This window comes from Tiliqua scincoides, chromosome 5 (assembly GCF_035046505.1).
Source record: "Tiliqua scincoides isolate rTilSci1 chromosome 5, rTilSci1.hap2, whole genome shotgun sequence".
NCBI classification, from domain to species: Eukaryota; Metazoa; Chordata; class Lepidosauria; order Squamata; family Scincidae; genus Tiliqua; species Tiliqua scincoides.
In genome coordinates this window covers 54,890,011-54,911,205 of record NC_089825.1, presented here as the reverse complement: position 1 = coordinate 54,911,205, position 21,195 = coordinate 54,890,011, and the positions used below count along the sequence as shown (strand labels likewise).

The following is a 21,195-nucleotide window of genomic DNA, read 5'->3' as shown; positions in this document are numbered from 1 at the left end:
CAAGTTTAAATTCTGCATAGCAAGACTACAATAGACTTTCACTGAAGGTTCTTAGTGTGGCACTCATGCAACCAAAATGCACTTTCCCAATCTAGTGATGTTGAGACAACCAACTAATTAATGGAAGTATTTCACCAATTAATGTATTTTCATATTGTCTGCTGACACAGATCTTTACATTTTTATTAATGTATAGCACCCAGCACACTTTAGTGCTTTATTTGCTATAAGAAATAAATGATAACTACGAAAAACACAAACCAGTTCCATCTTTTTTTTTTTTTAACTAGTCGTGCTCATGATACAATCCATTCTTTTGCACAATAGTATTGGACCAAAATATTTTGCATTTTTAAAACATAAATAAAGCAATATACCTCAAGGATTTCTTCATATTTTTTCACTGTTCTTTGTAGATCATTATCCTTTTCTAGAACCTTCTTATTTAATTGAGTTATCTCAGCATGATGACTTTCTATAAGTTCACCTTCAACTTCTTGGGCTTTACCTATTTAAAAACAGTATGATATAATAAAACAGAGTATGATTGACTCCATGTGAAATAAAGAAAGAACACATATCACACCTGGCTGTTCTCAAAACCTATGGTTATTGTTCTGCTACGATTCATGCACACAATAAATAATACTCTAAGAATAGATCTGATATCTTGGATTGTGGATTACCAGAGATACAGCTATATCAAATATACAGATACTGTTTCAACTTACTGATGGTCTCTTTTATAGCAAGTTCTAGCTCCCGCTCCTTCTGTGCCAGCTGAGTATTAAATTCCCTCATTAACTGCTTTAAGGTGGAGTTGTGCTTCAATTCAGTGTCCTCCTGTTCACATCTATAAAAACACAGCAAAAACAAAGTCAAGATTTTCTAGGGCAAATATGTAATTCAAAAGAAAGCTACAAATCACAGCTACCTGCAAAAGGACATGAGAAGTACACCCCAATACAGCAAAAAAAATTCATGTAACTGTGTTAAAATAGATGCATTTCAGCCATACATTCACATTGGTATTTTTTAATTGAGACAATATTTATTGAAGGGAGGGGAATGGAAATCCAGTGAAAACAAACTATGGATGAAGTACAATCTGTGCACAGTACATACAACACAACTAGGAAAGGTTTTATACAGAGAAATTTCTCTCGTTGCTTGTGGCTTATTTGCCTCCAGTCAGTTATACACCATTTACTATTACAGGCAGTCACCAACTTACAGGCTTATGGAGAGCTAACTTATGGAGAGCTGCGCCTGGGCTTTCACACAGGAACAATCCATCTGACCTTGGTTCCCACTTACACACAAACGTCTGGAACAGTACCAGGATGCCAGACAAAGGACCACCTGTACCTTTAAAACTGAAGTTTGGCCCCCAAATTCTGAGAAGCTCTATCCTAAGATTTACTTCCCCCCCAGTGATAAAAGCTCATAAGAATCATGGGAGGAAGCTCCTGCCTCAGGAGAAAAGATACGTTATGTTACAACCTCGAAACTCTTATGAAGGTGAGAATATTTTAGAACGACATGCTGATATATGCCAACAAATATCTTAATTCATTTTCTTCAAAGTTCACCTAAAACATAACTGACAAGTAATTTCAGTTGTTACAGAAGTATTTAATACTTCAGTGTTATGCATTTATCTGCATCAATATTACAAAAGTGAATACCACTGAAATCAATGTCTAAGTTTTCTGTAAAACTGAAACATGTATATGATGACTAGGACATAAGAAGAGTCCCACTGGATCAGGCCATAGGCCCAGCTAGTCCAGCTTTCTGTGTCTCACAGTGGCCCATCAAATGTCTACGTGAGCACACAAGCCAAGAAGAGACCTGCATACTTGTGCATTCCCTTGCACCTGGCATTCTGAGGTAGTCCACTTCTAAAATCAGGAGGTTGCACATTACACATCATGGCTTGTAACCCGTGATGGACTTTTCATCCAGAAATTTGTCCAATCCCTTTTTAAAGGCATCTAGGTCTTATGCCATCACCACATCCTGTGGAAAGGGTTCCACAGACTAACTACATGCTAATTTTCTGTAACTTTTTTTTGCCAGTTTTGATTACAATTACTAGAGTAGTTGTATATTATCTTCCTGCAGGTATCATCCAGTTATCCCACCCTCCCCCATCCAGGTCACACTTTAAAAGCTTCCTGTTTGACTGTTTCACATACTTTTATTTAACTAATGGTAATCTGTAAACGACTTACTTTATTTTTTGCTCCATCTCTTCTAATGATTCTTTCTTCATTATCTCCAACTCTTGCTGATGCTCTTTTCGCAAAGAACGCAAGTCTTTCTGCAGCGTATTAAGTTCTTTGCGTAGCTTTTCTTTTTCCCGCTCAGAATCTTTACGTAGTTTTTCTTTCTCCTGCTCAGACTCTTCCAAGTTAGCTTGTAAATCCTTTTGCTGTCTCTGCAGATCATCTAACAGTTTCTGAAGCTCAAGACTTGATCTAGTCTTTTCTTCTGTGTTTTCTTCTAATGCTTGTATAAGCTCACTTTTTTCATTGAGCTGCTGCTGGAGTGCCTGAAGTCTTTCATCATAAGTTGAAATCCTCTCTTCCATCTCAGCTCTGTGCAACTCTCTCTGTTTTGTTAAATCCTCATCAAAACTTGTAATCTTCTGTTGCAAAGTCTGCCCTTCTTTTTCTTTTTCTTGAAGCTGTTTTTGCAAGTCTTCAATCACACTCTCCATATCTCGCAGGTTTTTTTCTTTGCTTCTCAATTCTTCTCCAATACTTGCTATGTCATCACCATTGTTTGCGTGTTCAAGCAATGGCGCATGTTTCTTAATTTGGTCTTCTTGAGTCTGAGCATCTAAGTTTGAAATATCACCTCTTTTTTGTTCATCATACATCTGCAGCAGTTTTTCCTTTTCCAATAAATCCTGTTGTAATGCATTGATTTTTAATTTGTATATCTGTTGCATGTTCTCCAATGCATGACCTTTGTCTTGCTCTGTGGAAATTTTTGTGCTTTCTGCCTTCTGTATCATCTCACTGTCCAACTCCGATGAACCGTCAACTGATCTATTTTTTTCTTCTAAAAGTATAATCTTGTTCTCTTTATCTTTCAATTTTTGTTCTAAGTTTGCTAATTTTTCTTCCATTTCTTGTCTATAAAGCCGTTCCCTTTCTTTCATCTTCTTAATAGCAGCAATTGTCTGTTCATTCTTTTTTTTCCGGTCTGCTAGTTTAGCTGCTAAAGCTTTTAATTCTTCCTCTTTACTTTTCATTAGAGTAATTTTTGTCTCTTCAAGTTCTCTTGATTTTTTACCAAAGTCAATCTCCATGGTCTGCATTTTCTCTTCAAGAAACAGTACTTTTCCTTCCATCTCCTTAAGTTCCTTATCCTTTTCCACAGCCACTGTCTGAGCCTGATCAAGCTGTTGCGCGAATTCCTTTTGCTCATTTTCCTTCTGTTCATTATGCTTTTTTACCTCCTCCACTAAAGAATCATTTTCTGCTGTTTTCCTAGCAATATGTTCTTCTAGTTCAGCAATTCTCGCTGTATGGATTTTTAACTCTGCAATCAAGTCAGACTCTCGCTTTTCTCTTCTGATTTGCTTTTGCTCTACTAAACCTTTAAAATGTTCTAAATGTTTGGTTTGTTTATCAAATTCTTCCTTCATCCTATTCAGTTCTTCTTCTTTTTCTCCAGTTTGGTTATTACTCAGTTCAACTTTGTTTTGTAACTCCTTAATAGTATTGTGGTTCTGTGTAAACCTTATCTGAGCTTTCTTCTTGTATTCTGACAGCTTGTTCATCCAGTGGTCTACTTGCTCGAGAGCAGATGCTTTTTCTTTATTCAGTGTTTCAACTTTAGAAGACAATTCCTGCACCTCAGTCAATAACTGGAGCCTGTTCTCTTTGTGTTGCTTACTTAATAACGTGGTGGCAGCTTCTGTTTCCAATTTGTTATTTTCAAGCTTTTGGTTTAATTCACTCACCAGTTTATTAAGAGTCATCACCTCTGATTTTTTCTCATTCAGTTCTTCTCTCATGGAAGTGACAACATTAATATTTTCAGATAATTCTTTCTTCAGTTGTGTGATGCAGATTTCACTCTCTGTTGCTGCTTGCTGCTGTTGCCCTCCTTCTTTCTGCAACTGCTCTTTCTCTGTTACAAGCCTTTCAAGATCCACTTTCATAGACATAACCAAGTTTTCTTTTTCTTGCAAATGTTCCTTTGACTCTTGCAAACAGCTGGTTAAGGTACCATGAGTCTCTGTTATCTGCTTAAGTTGAGCTTCTAGATCAGAAATTTTAGAAGCTTTGATTAACAGTGCTTCTTTAATTTTCGTTGTCCCATTATGACAAAGTGCAACTCTAGAAATCAGAGAAGAAATTATGACACTGCATTTTTCAATGATCTCATTGGTTTTTGTTTGCAGTAACATTTCTGTTTGCTGCTGGAAATTTTCTATTTCTCTAGCTACATCCAGTGCAAACGTCTTAAATTCAGTGCTTTTTTGCTGAAGTTCCACATTTTTTTCCTCAAGTTTTTTTTCATAATGTTCACACTCTTTAACATGCGAGTTTTCCAGGGCCTGTAGTTGCTCATCAGAGGTTTTCAATTTATCCACCAGTTCACTCACTTTATTCTTCTCTTTGTCTCCTATTGCCTTTATTTCACTAAGCTGTTCCTGAATTGCCAGCTTCTCCGTCAGAGACAGACTAAAGTCATCTTCTAGTTTTTTAAGCTGCATTTTCAGATCAATTTCTTTTTGTGTCAAAATAGCAACTTGAGCCAATTGTTGCTGTAGCTGTTCTTGCAGCTTATTCAGAGAGCCATCTCTCTTTGCCTGTTCATCTTTTAACTGGGCAATTTCTGCACTACTCCCCTCTCTTTCAGCACTGAAGGTAGCCAGGTCCTGTTTCAGATTCTGTACCTCCTGTTCTTTTTCTTGCAACTCCATTTCATGTTTTTCTTGAAGTTCCTCAGCCTGCTGACTTAGCTTCTTTTCCCAGGACTGAACAACTTCTTCTAACTCTCGTCTATGAGTTTCAGTCAGGCTTTCTAGTTGCTCCTTATGGTTCACCTCAAGTTTTGACAGAGCACCACTTATTCCAGCTGCACTGGCATGAGCCATTTCCTGCATTTTGGAATTGAATTGTTTCTCCTTCTCACTCAGCTCAAACTGTTTGTTCTCAATGTCCTTTTTCAGTTTAGCTTCCTGCTCTGAAAGCTTCTTCTTCAATTTCTCTTGCATCTCCTTTGCTTTTTCTTTAACTTTCTCAGTTTGTGTTTCCTGAAGTTTTAATTTGTTTTCATAGTCACTTTTTAAAATATTGATTTCCTCCTCTTTGGTTACTAAGCGCTGTCTGAGTTCATCAATTTGTTGATTCAAGAGCCCTTTACTTTTTTCAAGCTCATTCACCTTATCAGCAGAACATTTCTTTGCTTGAATGACCTCTTCTCTAAGCTCTCTTAACTGTGATTCATATTGTTCTGTCAAAGAGGTGACTTTCTGTGTATTTTCTGCTTTTTGCTCATCTAGTTCACATTTCAAATCATGAACCTGGGATCTCTGAGAATCCAACTCAGCCTTGATTTCATTCATTTGGGAAGATGTTTTTACAATCTGCTCTTCAACTTGTGATTTCTCAGCTTCCACATTTGCTAATATTTGTTGCAAATCTGTTAACTGCTGTTCATAAATGCTTGCCTGCTCTCTGGAACTGGCCTCCCTAGACTGGCAAAGGACATCTAGCTTTTCAGATACTTCTTTACATTCTGTTTCAGCCTTTAATAGAGATTCCTTTTGTTCTTTCAACTGCACTTCCAGTTCCCCTTGGCATTTCTCTTTTGATTCCAGGAGAACTTTGAGTTGAGTAATTTCCTCTCTGAGTATTCTCTCAACTCCTTCATGGTCTTTCAAGATAATTTCAACTTGTTCCTTATGATGAGTCCTCTGTTGCTCCAGCTTTATCTCAAATTCTTGCTTTGCTTTATCTGCATCATCTCTTAGTGCTGACAGGTGCTGTTCAAGATCTTGGCGAATTTTTAGTGCATCTGATAACTCAGAAGAAAGTGCTTCTAGTTCTGTCTGTTTCACATCAAGCTTTTCTAAAGTTTTTTCATTCATCTCTTCTATATGGGCATGGAATACAGATTCTTTCTCTTTTAACACTTTAGCTGCTTCTTCCTCATTTTGCCTTTTTAATTTCTCAATTTCTGACTGCTTCTCAAGAATTAATGCGTCCAGTTTTTTTGTCCAAAGTTGTTCTTGTTGCAGTTTCACATTTTCTAGCTCTTCTTTATGTTTTTCAACAACTGAAGTAATTTCTTGGTTGTGCTTATTTTTTTCTATTTCTAGTTGTGAAGTCAGTTCCTCCAGCCCGTTTTTGTCACTACGTGCAGGGGAACTTTCTAACTCAAGAATTCTCTGTTAAGAAATCAGTTTAAAGATAGCATGAGTCTAAGATTTTTGTGAATTAAGCACCCAACTCCTATTTGAAAACAGCTAGTTACACAAAATTTATATTACAGTAATACTAAAAGTTGACATATTAGGGCACCATGCAGTCAAACTTAACCACTTTTAAATCCTATTGATGTCAATATGCCCCACCCCCTACCTCACCTCCTCACTATGCTCTGGCCCAGAAGGCACACAGCTCCCTCAGGATAAAAGGCCCTCCTCCCCATTTCTATCAACAGACATGGACATCTATGCAACATGTGCACTTAAATCTAGTTTACATTGCAGATTCCAGCAAGCAGACAATAGTCTAAAAATTTTCTAGTCTTCTACTTACAGTCCTGAAGGTCTCTACTTCTTGCTTCATGGCCTGAAGTCTTTTCTCACAGTCTGCTTGAATTGCTGTTTTCTGCAATTCTACTTCTTCTAAAGCTAAACATCCCTGTTGTGCTGTCTCTTTTATAGTCTCTAGGTATTCACGCTTGCAGTTTTCCTGTGTTAAAAAAAATTTAAGAAAAAGAATTAGATACAGTCTCCCCCCCCCCCCCCACCATATCCACAGACTTGGTTTCCATAGTTTCAGGTACCTGTGTTTCACAAATTCCCCTGCACTCATCTCATCTGTTTTTGTTCTGCCCATTTGCAGCCCTCCAAACTGCTTCCTCTTCACACCTGCTTGTTAGCATTAGTAACAGGTGCTAACAGCAGCACCAAGTATGTTGGCTGTTTTTTATTCTTGTTCAGATGTCTGTTTTTGATAATGAAGCACTCATTAACACACTCATTAACTACACAAGCTTGACTAAAAACCCATAAATAATTCTATAATTTAAAATTACCCATGTAATTGTAAGGTGTTGGAAAGTTATGACCCAAGCCAGAGTGGGCGTTGTATCCTTGTGGGTAGGGCAGACCTGGAGGTCTCTTCTGTGTAAGGAAACGTTAGCTAAGCTTCCAAGCTCCGGAAGTTCCAAGCTCAAGCAAGTTCAGACAAGTGCCAGTGAAATCGCTCACAGAAATTCACATGGATCCAGTTTGTGGGATCAGATCCAGGAAGGGGGGTTTGGATTCGGTGGATGCTGTTGCCACTGAACCTACACTCTTCTCGCACCTGATTCCCCATCCCCGGCCCTATCATCTATCTGGGTCAGCAGACCTTCCCTGATCCACTGCCATGCATGGGGCCACTCTAACCTCTCCACCGCTGTACCAGCACTGCACTGCTTTGCACACAGTCATAGAGGGTTTTGTGACTGTCCTAAGGCAGTATCCACTGGCAGAACACTAGTTTCACCAGCAGGTATGCCCAATAAGACTGGCTGTTGTATGTTCTGATCACTCACATCTGCACACAAGAATAAATCTAGATTTGGTCATTTATCGATTGGCTGTCATCAAACCCTATAGGCATATATACAAAACGGTATTTTTAGTTTCATGACACAATGATGACATATGGACAATTTCTCACAAGAAATTCTAGCCCACCCATTTCCTTGCTAATGAGAGTTTTTGTTTAAGCCAAGTATTAGAACTAAAAAGAAAACAAGGCAAGTATTCTGCATACACATATACAGTGGAACCTCTCTTTATGATGGTAGTCCATACCAGGGACACCATTATATAATGAAAATATTGTAATGTGAATCCAATAATGTATTTAGGGGGGGATAATGTGTTCCCCAAGACCTCAATTTGGAGGTCACACCACCATAACCAAAGTCATACAACGAAGCTATTTCCCTCTCTAAAAAACTACGCTCATTAGGGTCCACTGTTAAGAACAGCTGAGATGCTAATTCAAAGGCTTCTCAACTAAAACATTCCCTCAATAAACACATGGCAACAATGCTTATGCAATCATAAGCCCAAGATACAGTGAATAACCAGTGTGTAAACTGATAACCATGGCTGCTAGAGAGTACAATAGGCACCTTTTAAATCACCTTTTAGAAAGAGAAATGCCTTAGTTCTGTGGCAGAAACCTGAACTTCTGAGAGCTTGGAACAAATGACCAAAAAAAGTGTTATTGGAGTCTATAATATACAATTATAATGACTTTGTGTACCTTGGCTCAACGATCTCCGACACTCTTTCTCTCAATACGGAGCTAAACAAGCGCATCGGTAAAGCAGCTACCACGTTTTCCAGACTCACAAAGAGAGTCTGGTCCAACAAGAAGCTGACAGAACATACCAAGATTCAGGTCTACAGAGCTTGCGTCCTGAGTACACTTCTGTACTGCAGCGAGTCATGGACTCTTCGCTCACAACAGGAAAGGAAACTGAACGCTTTCCACATGCACTGCCTCCGATGCATCCTTGGCATCACCTGGCAGGACAAAGTTCCTAACAACACAGTCCTGGAACGAGCTGGAATCCCTAGCATGTATTCACTGCTGAAACAGAGACGCCTGCGTTGGCTCGGTCATGTCGTGAGAATGGATGATGGCCGGATCCCAAAGGATCTCCTCTATGGAGAACTCGTGCAAGGAAAGCACCCTACAGGTAGACCACAGCTGCGATACAAGGACATTTGCAAGAGGGATCTGAAGGCCTTAGGAGTGGACCTCAACAGGTGGGAAACCCTGGCCTCTGAGCGGCCCGCTTGGAGGCAGGCTGTGCAGCATGGCCTTTCCCAGTTTGAAGAGACACTTGGCCAACAGTCTGAGGCAAAGAGGCAAAGAAGGAAGGCCCATAGCCAGGGAGACAGACCAGGGACAGACTGCACTTGCTCCCGGTGTGGAAGGGATTGTCACTCCTGAATCGGCCTTTTCAGCCACACTAGACGCTGTTCCAGAACCACCATTCAGAGCACGATACCATAGTCTTTTGAGACTGAAGGTTGCCAACACAATATATATTTAATTATATATTATTATTATATTATATATATTTATATAATATTATAATAATATTATAAGCATGAAGGGACTATCATTTACCGCATACCAGATTGTAACCATTTGAACAGTTTAGCCTCAATCTTTACCTTCATAATATTAACCACCTCATGTTTCACTCTTGTTAACTCCTGCTGAAGGTTCACGCGATCTTCCTCATTTGCTTTCTCTACTGCCTTGATCTTTTCATCCATATCTGCTTCCAGTTTTTTGCGTTCTTCTTCAGCTCGTTGGGCCGTACTTAAAGCCTTCTCAAGCTCCTCAAATGCTATGGAAAAGGTGAAACAGAAGATGCTACATCTATGAGATGGCAAAAGCTCAGGGCAGATGGCGAATCTCAGCTATACAGGAGCAAGAATAGCTAACAGATTGCTAAGATGATTCAATGCAGATTTTTTTAAACCAATGCAGTTTTGGATGTGTCGTGAATAAAAAGGAAATAGACATTTAAGCCCACAGGCAGAGTAACCAGAAATAATTCCAGTTTGTACAGTACTAGGATTGACTATCCAAATGCAAAAATTTAGCAACATGCAGCTGCATTGTCATAATTGCAGGCACACAAACACCAGGAAGAAAGCAAGGCAGGCAGAAGGATAAATGGCAAGAGAAAGCATGAAAGCACAACAAAGCAGCACTTCACAGAAACACATTCTGTTCTCTAAAAGTAAAATTTTATGCATCTCAGGCAGTCTAACACAGGGAATAATCCTTGAAATTTCTATTCAAGGTTAATACAAAGGGCATATGTCAGCAGCAAACTAATGACTATGCTCATTCAGTTATTCTAACAGGTGTCCTGATTCACCTATTATTCATTCTGTTTCACAGAACACACTAAAATTATAAAACCAATCCTGAATTTTTTTTACCCCTACACGGCTTTACTCAAGTAGGAGATGCTTAATTAATTTCCACAATTCTTAGTACAGAAAAAATAGCATTCGTAGGGATACAATTTTTTTAGATTATGTTCCCTTTTGGGACAGGGAGCCATTAGTTATTTGATTTTTCTCTGTGAACTCTTGTTGAAAAGCAGCATATAAATATGGTTGTTAATAATAATAATACTACAACGGGAAGATGCACCTCCATTGAATGGACTGCACAATGCTTCTCATTATTCTGGGGCAAACAGGAATGTTTCCTACGTTAATGAAGCATGACACCAAATGCTGTTTGTGAGAGCGTCATCTGCTTGTGAGAGCTGGTGCCTAAGGCCTAGCTCTCACAAATAGATGAAGAGGTAACCTTCATCTTTGACTGTATCTTTTCAGACTACTGTACAAAAGCCAACTTAAAAAAAAAATACAGACACAAACAAGAACATAGCTGTCACTTTGTCTGCTGTTTGTAAGAACTAAGGCCCAGACTAAATGTGAGCTATCTCCTGGGAAAACAATCCGTGAGTTTCCACCCATAAGCATGCTTTTACAAAACTCAGGCCTATCTTTATGGCAAAAGCTGTGCTTATCTCTCCTCCTGCATGCCTATTCCTCACTGGCAGTCTGCCTGTGTCTGCATGTATCCCAGCAGCACTTGCCAGCCAAAAGAGGTGGGACTTCCCCAAGGCTTTGTCCTTCTGAGGGCAGTAAACATGCTGCTTTTGCCAATGACAGCAGGATTCTTACACTGCTTATTTCTTGTGCTTCTGTGTGAGTAGGAATGCTTAGGATTGTGTCAGAAATCCTCCTTTCCCTGATGAGAGAAAAAAGTGCCAGGCCTCAGTCTTAATCTGTGAATTGGTTGAAATCTTGGGCAGGGAGGAGAGGTACGGCAACCTCCATCCATTCCTTTCAGAAAAGGTTGCAGCAGTCCCCTTTGCACTGAGCCATAGCTCTTCCTATCTCCCATCATTGATACCCCATGTCTGTATATATGACACAGGTTTCCTTTTTGGTTCTGGCACACCTGCTGCACAGGCTGCTGTTCTGAGTGAAATGTGTGCATACTTCCACAGAGCTTAGAATAGATCAGGGTGGGTCTCTTGGAAGCAGTCAAAAAAAGGGCCAGGTGAAACAGCTAAGAGTAAATGGAAAACGGGAGAGGGGGAGAGATTCCATCACTTTCTCCTCACTCTATCTGTGCTGCCATCCTATACACACTTTCCTGGGAGTAAGCCCCACTGAACACAATGGTACTTGTTTCTGAGCAGGTATGGATAAGATTTTGTCAGAAGAGCTTCTCTCTCTCTCTCTCCCCAACCCACATACCTCCACTTCTTTCTTTCTGCCCTTTTTTCTTCTGTGGAAGGAACTAGAAGTTTACCTTTTTGTGCATATGCAGCCAAGGAGGCTAGCGCCTCTGACAATTCCCACCTCAACCCACAGGCTGCTGCTCTTGACTGAATCCCCAAGAGCAGAACCAAAACACACACATATAACATCCCGCCTGGTATTTGGAAAGAGGATTCCTCTATGAATGGAGTGGAGGGAAATAAAAACAAATTGCTGGAAGAAAGTAAGCCCCCTACTTGGGTACGCACACACCACTCAAATTCAAGGCATTTCAAAGAGCTCAGGGTGGATCTGTTGGAAGAAAGATCTAAGTGAGAGTAAGAACAGTGAATATACACATCCCAATGTCTTTAGCCATGTTTTGCAAGATGGTCTATATGAAAGGAACAGAGCAGGGGAAAGAAAAAAATATACAGTGTTCAGTTCAAAGGAACAAAGCTGAGTGTTTAATGTAGGCACTTTCAGCAAGAAGATCAATGCGAATGAGAAGTGATAGTTTGCAAGAAAAATTGAGAGCCTCTTTTCCCTTAACATGGGCTGCAATCCTGTAAACACACTTTCCTTGGAGTAAGCCCAACTGATCACAATGGTACTTGCTTCTAAGTAGGCACGCAAAGGGGAATACAAACAGATTGTGCCTTCTCTGTTCAGCAAAAAAAGGATCAAAACGCTGATAAGAGCAAGGGGGGGAGATGGCTGCCCTTTAAGGACAGGAATGAGGAGGAAGGAGCTGTGGCAAAGAAGGGTTCCCTAGAAACACATTCTAGGACTGCCTCATCCACCAAACTCAAGAATATCAAAAACCACAGGAATTTTGAAACCATTCATTCAAAATCCCACTCCAACTTCATCAGATAAAGAAGTAAAAAAGTGGGGAAAAGGTATTTGGATATTCCACGGCAAACTAACTCATGATGTCTCACAGATAAGGAAACTCATGTGGATTTTGTATCCTAACATGCAATTATCCCTTGGGAGATGCCCATTTCATGTGGTTTTTGCACTTCTGGACTAGGCCTGAGCCTATCCTTGCTTATTTTTAAGTTTGTGATCAGGAAACAGAAGGAGACATATGGTTGAGTTTCACCTGAACTTGCAAGTTTACACCTAAGTTACCAAAATTCCATGTTGAGGTTTTATATCAGATGGACTATCCATAGAATAATAAAATCTAGAAGGGTGGTACAGTTTACTAGTCCAACTATATTTTAAAGCAATCTGTCAAGCTTTCGAACACAAGCTGAACACACAGGAACTCTGTCAGGCAGTGATTATTTCAGTGAAACTTTAAATTCAGTTCTGCTTTTATCGATGAAAGTCTACATGTCACCTTGCTCTGAAAAACAAGGTAGTCAGGGAAGTTATTAACCCAATTTTAAAAAAAATTGGTCTCATTCAGTGGTACCACAAGTTATCATTGAGCTGCAGAACAATCCCACTGACATTATGCCAAGAAAATGAAAAAAAAATTGATTTAAGTGTGCCCTGAATAGATACAAGATACAGGACAGTATTCTGCAAAGTTTCAACAGTGTATTCTCTGTCCCCTGGAACGAAAAAGGAAAATAGATATGACTAATTTACTGCCACTTTTTAAAAGTGTTTTTAAAAAATTCTTGAAATGCCAGTCAAAATTCATCTCCTTGCTTTTGGTCAGATATGAAATACTTATGTTTAATTCAAAAGCTTGCTCTAGATAGCAAGATAGATGGTACAATAAAAGCCATCTTTACCTCTTTCAAGTCTCCCATGCTGCCTTAACTGAGGTCTTCAACTATGGCACCTTCTAGTGGTGAAAGTTGAAGAAATACACATGAAGCCAAGTTAAACAAGCTGGGAAATATCAATTTATTCAACAAGTATGCAAGACAGGTGAGTGCAGAAATGTAACAAAAAGCTGTTAACTACCATCAAAGAAGCCTACATCGGTCATGAATTGTTTTAATGCTCTGAATAAAGAAAATAGTGTCATCGTACATAATTAAAGAACATATTTGCTATTGTAGCAAATGCAACCTTCACACAAAGGGTGGGGGTACAAGAATCTGTTGACATAGCTCTTTTACACAGAAAAGACTGGTAAACCCTCCCAATGTTTTGAAATGAAAACAATAAGAACACTAAGTACTGACATAATATCAATGTTTTGAGAAATTAATGTAAAAGGCATTACCAGACAATGACTTAAAAAACAAAGAGCCAAATATTTCAAGTCATTTCAAGTCATATTTCAAGTCATTAAGAAGTTTAATTGCACTGAACCTACGGCACCCACTTTTGATATTGCCTGAGAAGCACAGAATTTACTTTCTAAAGCTTACTGCAAGCAGCAGTTGAGTGATGTAAGTAAGAGATCCCTTACCCCAATCCTGTTCATACAAGGCTTGGGAAAGGCACCATGATTCACTTATTGGCATGTGTGGATGCACAAAAATAAGATGTTTTGTGAAATTTTAATACAATGCACTCAGTCACAGAACAAAAAGTTGCAAATAAACTGTTAGCAGTTTTATTTCATTCAATTTCAAAGTCCAGAATCTGAAGCATATTTCATATTGCATTACACATATATTTTGAAACTTGTTGCAAGGACTTCTTACAAATTATAGCTTGCAAATTGAAGTTGTGGACACACATTCCCTCCTTTTTAGAGGAATGTCTCTGTCCCTATGAATCTTAATTATGGTTAACAAGCCAGAGTTTCTTAGTAAACCAGAGACTTAAAACATGCTTTTAAAGTGGTCCATTATGTTTCCATCTAAGTCAGCAATAACAGAGCGCCCCTTCCTCACAGTGTATGACTTTATCACTAATACACTAAAGTCACAGTGTATGACTTTATCACTAATAAATCAATGTAGTTTCATTTGCCAATCTATCATATCTTAGAACATATCTTAGTTCTGTTTTTAATTCTACACCAGCAACTGGAACCAGGGAGGGGGCAGGGGGGGAGTTGGAGCTGTACGTTTCAACTGAGAACAAGGATCTGACTTTAATAGAATTAACTGACAACCACAAGACACTCCAACCAAACAATGATGTTAAAGTTAATATTTTGGGCAAACAAAGCTAATGGAATTATGCTAGTAACACAGTGCAAACGATGCCAAAAGAAAAGTCCTGCTCAAACAAGGCACCAAAAAAAAAACAAAAAACGAACAACCCAATCATCAGAATTTCTTACCAGCTTTTTCAGACTTTTCTTTCTGTTCCTTTAACACTTCACTCTGCATAACAACCTGCTTGATATGAGCACGCAACTGGACAATTTCTTCTTCCTTCATTTCCAATGTTTCGTGCATCTGTCGTTTTGTTTCTGCTATTACCATGCCCTATAAAATAGGCAATTACAGGCAGCAAAAGCACATCACGTAAGTATATAAATGTATCCACTCAAGGGGACACAATCAGTGTTATGCAATTTAGATCAGTGTTTCTCAACCAGTGGTAGGGGTACAACAAATGGTACCTGAGGTGGTGCCTGGTGGTACCTATGGGATCCCTGGACTCCTGCTGCCCAGCAGTGAGACCAGAAGCATGATGCAACAAACAGTGGTAGGAGGCTCAGCTCGGCAGGCAGAGCTCCAAAGCATGCTTTTTCGTGCTTGAAAAAGCCCTCCCGTCCACCCTGAGCCTCTTACTGGTGTTGGTTGCATTGCATCTGGCCTCCCAACCCAGAAATAACCAGCAAAGATGTCATTGCCAGTTACTTCCAGTGATACTTCGAACAGGTGCACCATGTGAAGTGGTTTGGTAGAGGACAAACATTGAGACACTCTGATTTAGATAACTGCCCCTTCACTGCATTAGAAAGACATGCAAAGGAATTCTGGAAAAGAAAATACTAGCGATAATTAGACACATACCACCTAACTTCTAGGAAGTTTCTGGTACAGCGCTAGAAGGCTCTGTGATTACAATCTGCACATGTCCTGCAAGGGCATACCTTTAGTTCCACCCACAGTCCTCACATACACAGTTCCATATACATAACAATTCAGAAACTATGTGTTAGTGCTGCAGGACCCAGGGCACGATAGCTGAGGATAGGGGCTTGGAAGCTGGGTTACTCTGGAGTCATGAGGCTGGAGGAAGGCTATCCCCACAGGCCTCATATCCAGCTAGGGTGAGGGTTTCGTCACCTTGCAACCGCCTCCATAGCTGGGACTCTAAGGCGGGTCACCGGCTACTGCCTTTCATGATCAGCATCTGGCCAGACTGATCTCAACTCATTGGCCATGCAGGTGTTTAAATAAGGATAGCCTCTCAGTGATCCCTCCTTTTCTTTCCTCTGATCTCTGCCCAAATAGTGCTCCCTCTCAATCCTTGACTCCCTCTCCCTCTCTCTCCCCTGCCCTCACCCCAGCCCTTACTAATTCAGGGGAACATCCCCCATGCTGTGGTGCTGTGGCCTGCCACAAATGCAGTGGCCAGGCAAGGGCAGCCTGATCGTGACTTGCCAGGTATCAGCTGCAGCCCAAATGCAACTGGGGATAGCAACAGCGCTACCCTGAGATGCTCATCCCAGCATGCTGCACACCACTTGGGCTGGTGAGCAAACTCACCCATTATTCTCAGGCTGCAGGGAGCCCTGGCTACCAGCCAAAGTGACTGAGCTAGCCCACAGGCAGGTAGGACTGGGAGACCTCAGACACTTACGACAGTTAGCAAAATTATGCAGCTTTCTAAATTTTTATAAATAATTTTCTGATTATTTCATAGTGAATGCACATTTCTACACTGTGTGTTGGAGGTACAAGACATATGCGATTGTTGTAATACAGTAATAAAGCTAGCCAACATATCTACCTTCCATCACACACATCAAAATATAATTTGTCCTATGAAATAGCCATTTTTGATATAGCTATAACAAAATTAAGCTTCACTATCTTTATCCGTGTTTGAAAACAAAGTATTTATGAACATTGCTCAGCATAACCAAAAAATGTGTATTAAATTTACAAGTCACACATTAGCCATTTATTTGCAGGACTGCACCAATACGAAACGCTTGCAATTTAGGTAAGCACTGTACTACATTCCAATCTGCCCTCGTATGTCATCTGAGGGGGCTCTTCTGCAAATTCCACCTCTGTCCCAAATGAGAGGGGTGTCGGTTCGAGAGCAAGCCTCCTCTGTTGTGGCGCCACAAATATGGAATTCCCTTCCAGGGGAACTGAGAACTGCTCCGTCCCTCATGACTTTCCAGCAAGAGCTCAAAACATACCTGTTTTGTCTGGCATTTGGTTGCTGAGTATTTGCCTTTTGCACCTCTGATATACTACAGTGGCTTGACTGACTTCCTAGACTAATTTGCTCCCCCAGTGACTCAACACTACGTGTTAGGCGCAAGCCTAACCAATATTCCAGTACTGACCTAGGCACAATGCAGTAAGGTAACAAACATGCCCTTACCTTGAGGAGGCCTCCTGGACCTCCTCCCCACTGCAGGATGCAGTGCACAGCTATGTCAGTGCTGAAAAGTTGGTTAGGATTGTGCCTTTAGGTTTGCTTTGTCTTGTTTTTTATGTTTCACTGTTTTATTGTTAAATCTAATTTCTTTAATGCTTTGTTTGATATTTTTCTTTTTACCCAACGTGTTACTTGTACTTTTGTTATGGAGCTTCATAAGCCACCTTGGGCATTTGCTTTGGCATGGGAAAGGCAGGATATAAACTTCTCAAATACTTACTTTATCTTGCTCTAGCTGTTCTATCATATTCTTGGCATCACGAAGTTGGGTAATCAGTTTGGTCTTCTCAGTCATTTGAAGATGCTAAGAGATAGAACAAAATGAACTTCCCCAACCTATAGACCTTCTCCCTTAAAAGGGATACAACACACTCCAGACCAGGTCAACAATCCATCACTTGCACAATAAAAGTGCCATTTCCTAACATTTTAAAAAACATATACATAGTATCCTGTTAAAAGTATAGATGTGCTTTTCCTTAAATGCAATCACATTCCATCAAGTCTAATATATTAAAGTAAAATATTGAAATGAATGGGGACCCACATGAAATTGGTTCGTGACCCACCTAGTGGGTCCCGACCCGTGGTTTGAGAAACACTGCCTTAGTCCCTATGGGTAAACATACTGTTCTATATAAAAAGCTAACTTTCTTCACCCTCTGAACCCCCCTTCCTCTTTCCAATGCCTTCTCTAGCTTTTCTTAGGTCACTGCTGTGGTTTAAAAATAGTCTATTAATTTAGTAAAGGTCAATTAATTTTTGATTTCCCTTGCTTTTATTGTATATTTATTCCTCAATGAATAATTAATATACTTGTACCTTTCTCTCATTCTTGTCTAATGCCAATTTCCAATGTGGTACATCATGAGCCAATTGCTAAGGTCCTTACACATGTGTTTGATCCTATGTGTGTTTATGTATACAGATCCCCAAGAATGTCTGGTAACATTGCCTCCAGAATAATTTGCTGTCTCAGTTTATGCAAAGCAATGTGCTTTCCACAAACTCATTCAGAAAGATAAGTTTCTTTTAATACCTTCATTTTCTCTAGCTCCTGAAGTCTCTCATCTAGTTGTTCTTGCAAAGCTTCTTTTTCATGGGTTAGCTGTGCAGAGCGTTCTTTGTGTGATTGAATTGCTTCTTTACATCGATGGAGCATGTTTTCTTGTCGTTTGACTCGCTGAGTAAGAGCTTGTAGCATTTTAGCCGAATTTCCATCACCATCTACAAAAAATGGTAAAAACTGGGTTTACCTCAATAAGTATAGGAAAACTGCATGGAGGAGTTGACTATGTGAACTGCTTTCTCTATGTAAACCTCTCTCTGAACTATGTGAACTGCTCCCTCTGCGTGGGGGCTACACACATGATCTCTGCCATATGTACAACTACAACTGCTCTTCTATTTAGCAACTTATTAATTTACAATATTTTTTTATCCTGCAGACCCCAAGACAGTTTAGAAGCCATTATAAAACAGAAACAGCAGCAAAAAAGAAACCTGTCACAAGAAAAAATGATCTCATAAAAACTATCTAGCAGCAGCATAAGTAATGCCATTGGCTCCAAGGGCCTTCATGAACAACCAGGTTTTCATTGTTCTCTACAAGACCAGTGGTGATTGAGCTTGGCACACTTCCCTCAGAAAGGCAGGGCCTTTTTGGCTTTAGTACATCTCACATAGTCTTTCGAGACTTACCATAGTCTTTCGAGACTGAAGGTTGCCAATACATCTCACATGCCAGTCTAATCCTGCCTCTGATGGGAGGGGAACCAAACCAAGACTTAAGATGTAGACTCCAGGGTATAGGAAGATGTAGACTCCAGGGTATAGGATGAGCCAGTCCTTCAGGCACCCTAGTCTCAACTTACGGCTCAAATGATTACCAATGGAAGTGGAATCGCTGCCACCAGAGTTTCAAGTCAGTGGGAATCAGATGGTGGCGCAGAGATCACTGGCATGCAGTGTTTCAAATTTATGAACCAGGCCTTAATTCTCCTATACAACACAGCAGTTTTATATTTCAATACCAAAGATTCCTACATCAAATAGAAGGCTTGGATAAAAATGTTAGTGTAAATAATACTACATAGTGTGCCCAAATTCATTCACAGTTTTAGTTTAAATCAAAATTACAAAAATCCATTTAGTTTTAACCAAAATTACATTCTATGACTATCAATATTACCATGCTTATTTTTAAAAATTACTATCTTATAATTATTTCCTTAGATCTCTAATTTCTGTTTACTCTCATTATCAGTTACACTTTATAAAGTTCCAAATGCAAGTAATATTTTCTAACTGTGTCTTTTAAAATATAATTAAAATTTGCCAAAATACAAAGAATAAGTCAAGGATTTCCTTTTGAGCACAGAAAGAATTCTAGATTCTATAACACTCAATTCTAGACTCACTAATTAGTAAAGGTACATGCAATAAAAATGCTATTAGTCATAGTTAACTTTTTTTTTAATTTAAAGGGCAGGTATGGAAATCCTTCTTTGGATTACTGAGACATTTCCTATATTGAGAAAGAAATATTGGGGTACATTAATATGTGTAATTTGGAACACTTAATTAGAAAATGAAGCAAGAAAAGTGATTGCCAAGCACAATGTGGTTCATGCACTTTCATGAATCAAAAAGTGCACCTCTCTGATAGTATCACAATACCACAACTTGCAGAAATAAAATCCCCTGTATATACTTTAAAAGTTCTCAAATAAATTTATAAATATGCTACCTAAATGCAGCTTATACTATTTAAATCTGAAAATGGTTAATAAAATAATCAACTTTCTCACTTCATTAGATGCAAAAAAATTTTCCCAACTTTTTGGGCTGTCTGAGTCAAGACCATTTGCACTAAAAAATATTCTTGATTACAAAAATATAACCAGCTTCACTTGTTCTGGGTCAATGACATTATAAAAAAGGAAATGGAAAAACCAGGCAAGAAATGACTAACGTAAAGAACAAAGCACAAATGATGAAAACATAAACCTCTTTTTCCTTTACATATTTGTAGAGCCTTTGTAAAAAAAAATCATAAACCTACTAGGACTCTCTGATTGTAGGGCATTCTCTGTATCTGTATCTTTTGTTGGACTCGGAACTTGTGCTTGAGTCTGAACACTTGATTCAGGTAAGTCAAGACTTATTTGCCCATTCTGCATCCGTTGCTTCAATAATGATACCTGCATAGACATTAGTTTTGTACAACAAACAATACTTAATTTGCTACTGTGACACAGATTTTTTTTGTCATGCTTGTCTTTCAGAAATAATACTTAGCATCTGTATAGCTAGAAGTGTTTGAAAACGGTGTTAAGATTTAAAATGTAATCCTATCTTACTCATCAGAAACAAAAACCTCTATGTATAGCACTTTGTGAGCATGCAAAGTGTATCACATCTGTTATTTTAACACACAGGTTGAACCTCACATCCATGTGGGATGCCTTTCCGGAACCCACCCATCCTGGGACCCAGTTTAAATGTCTCTAAATAGAAACAAAGTGCATAAAAATCAGTTTTCCTATCTTCATGTGGCAAAACCACATTCATCCACTAGAGGTGGCTGAATATAATGCAATGAAATGAAATTTCAAGAAACTACAGTACACATGAGCATGACTGTGCATGCTCTAAAGGCGCTATTTGGAAGCATTTAGTATGCAGTTTGACATACTAATGGCCCGATCCTATGGGTGTTTTATGACAGTGGATCTTGCAATACGCTGTTGTAGAAGACCCAGCAAAGATATGAACATTTATGCTGCTGCTGGGTAATTTGGAGCAGACACAGAGCATTAGCAGCTCTACATACCCACTGCCGCAAGCCTCAGGCCACACCAACTGAGATGAGTAGGCTGAGGGGGCATGTTGTGGGTGGGGAGGGAGGAGGCAAGAAGGAGGTGGATCCTGGCGGCAGCAACTTACACCATGGTCATATCTCCTCTTTCCCAGCCCACTCCACACCCTTCTTCTCCTTGAACTTATGCCAGCTACATAGGTGGCATAGGTTCAAGGAGACTCATAGGCAGACAAAGGCCTACCCAGAGATATGTAAAAATGCCCTCCCACCACTGGATGCAGTGTATATTATATCACCATGA

At 39.5% G+C, this 21,195-nt stretch overlaps 1 protein-coding gene across 3 annotated transcripts in view; it reads right to left on the bottom strand.

The window, feature by feature from the left end:
- Positions 1-21,195, bottom strand: part of GOLGA4 (golgin A4) — a 67,296-nt gene that overhangs the window by 22,934 nt on the left and 23,167 nt on the right. For 2 of the 3 annotated variants that reach the window (XM_066627205.1, XM_066627207.1), the window contains 10 exons: positions 20,524-20,580; positions 20,136-20,274; positions 18,111-18,298; positions 17,292-17,375; positions 14,781-14,928; positions 9,446-9,624; positions 6,792-6,947; positions 2,238-6,418; positions 732-853; positions 378-508 (listed from right to left, as the gene is read on the bottom strand). In XM_066627205.1, the coding sequence (XP_066483302.1) occupies positions 378-508; positions 732-853; positions 2,238-6,418; positions 6,792-6,947; positions 9,446-9,624; positions 14,781-14,928; positions 17,292-17,375; positions 18,111-18,298; positions 20,136-20,274; positions 20,524-20,580 (5,385 nt within the window). The remainder of the gene's footprint in view (positions 1-377; positions 509-731; positions 854-2,237; positions 6,419-6,791; positions 6,948-9,445; positions 9,625-14,780; positions 14,929-17,291; positions 17,376-18,110; positions 18,299-20,135; positions 20,275-20,523; positions 20,581-21,195) is intronic. The other variant, XM_066627206.1, reaches the window with a different exon arrangement.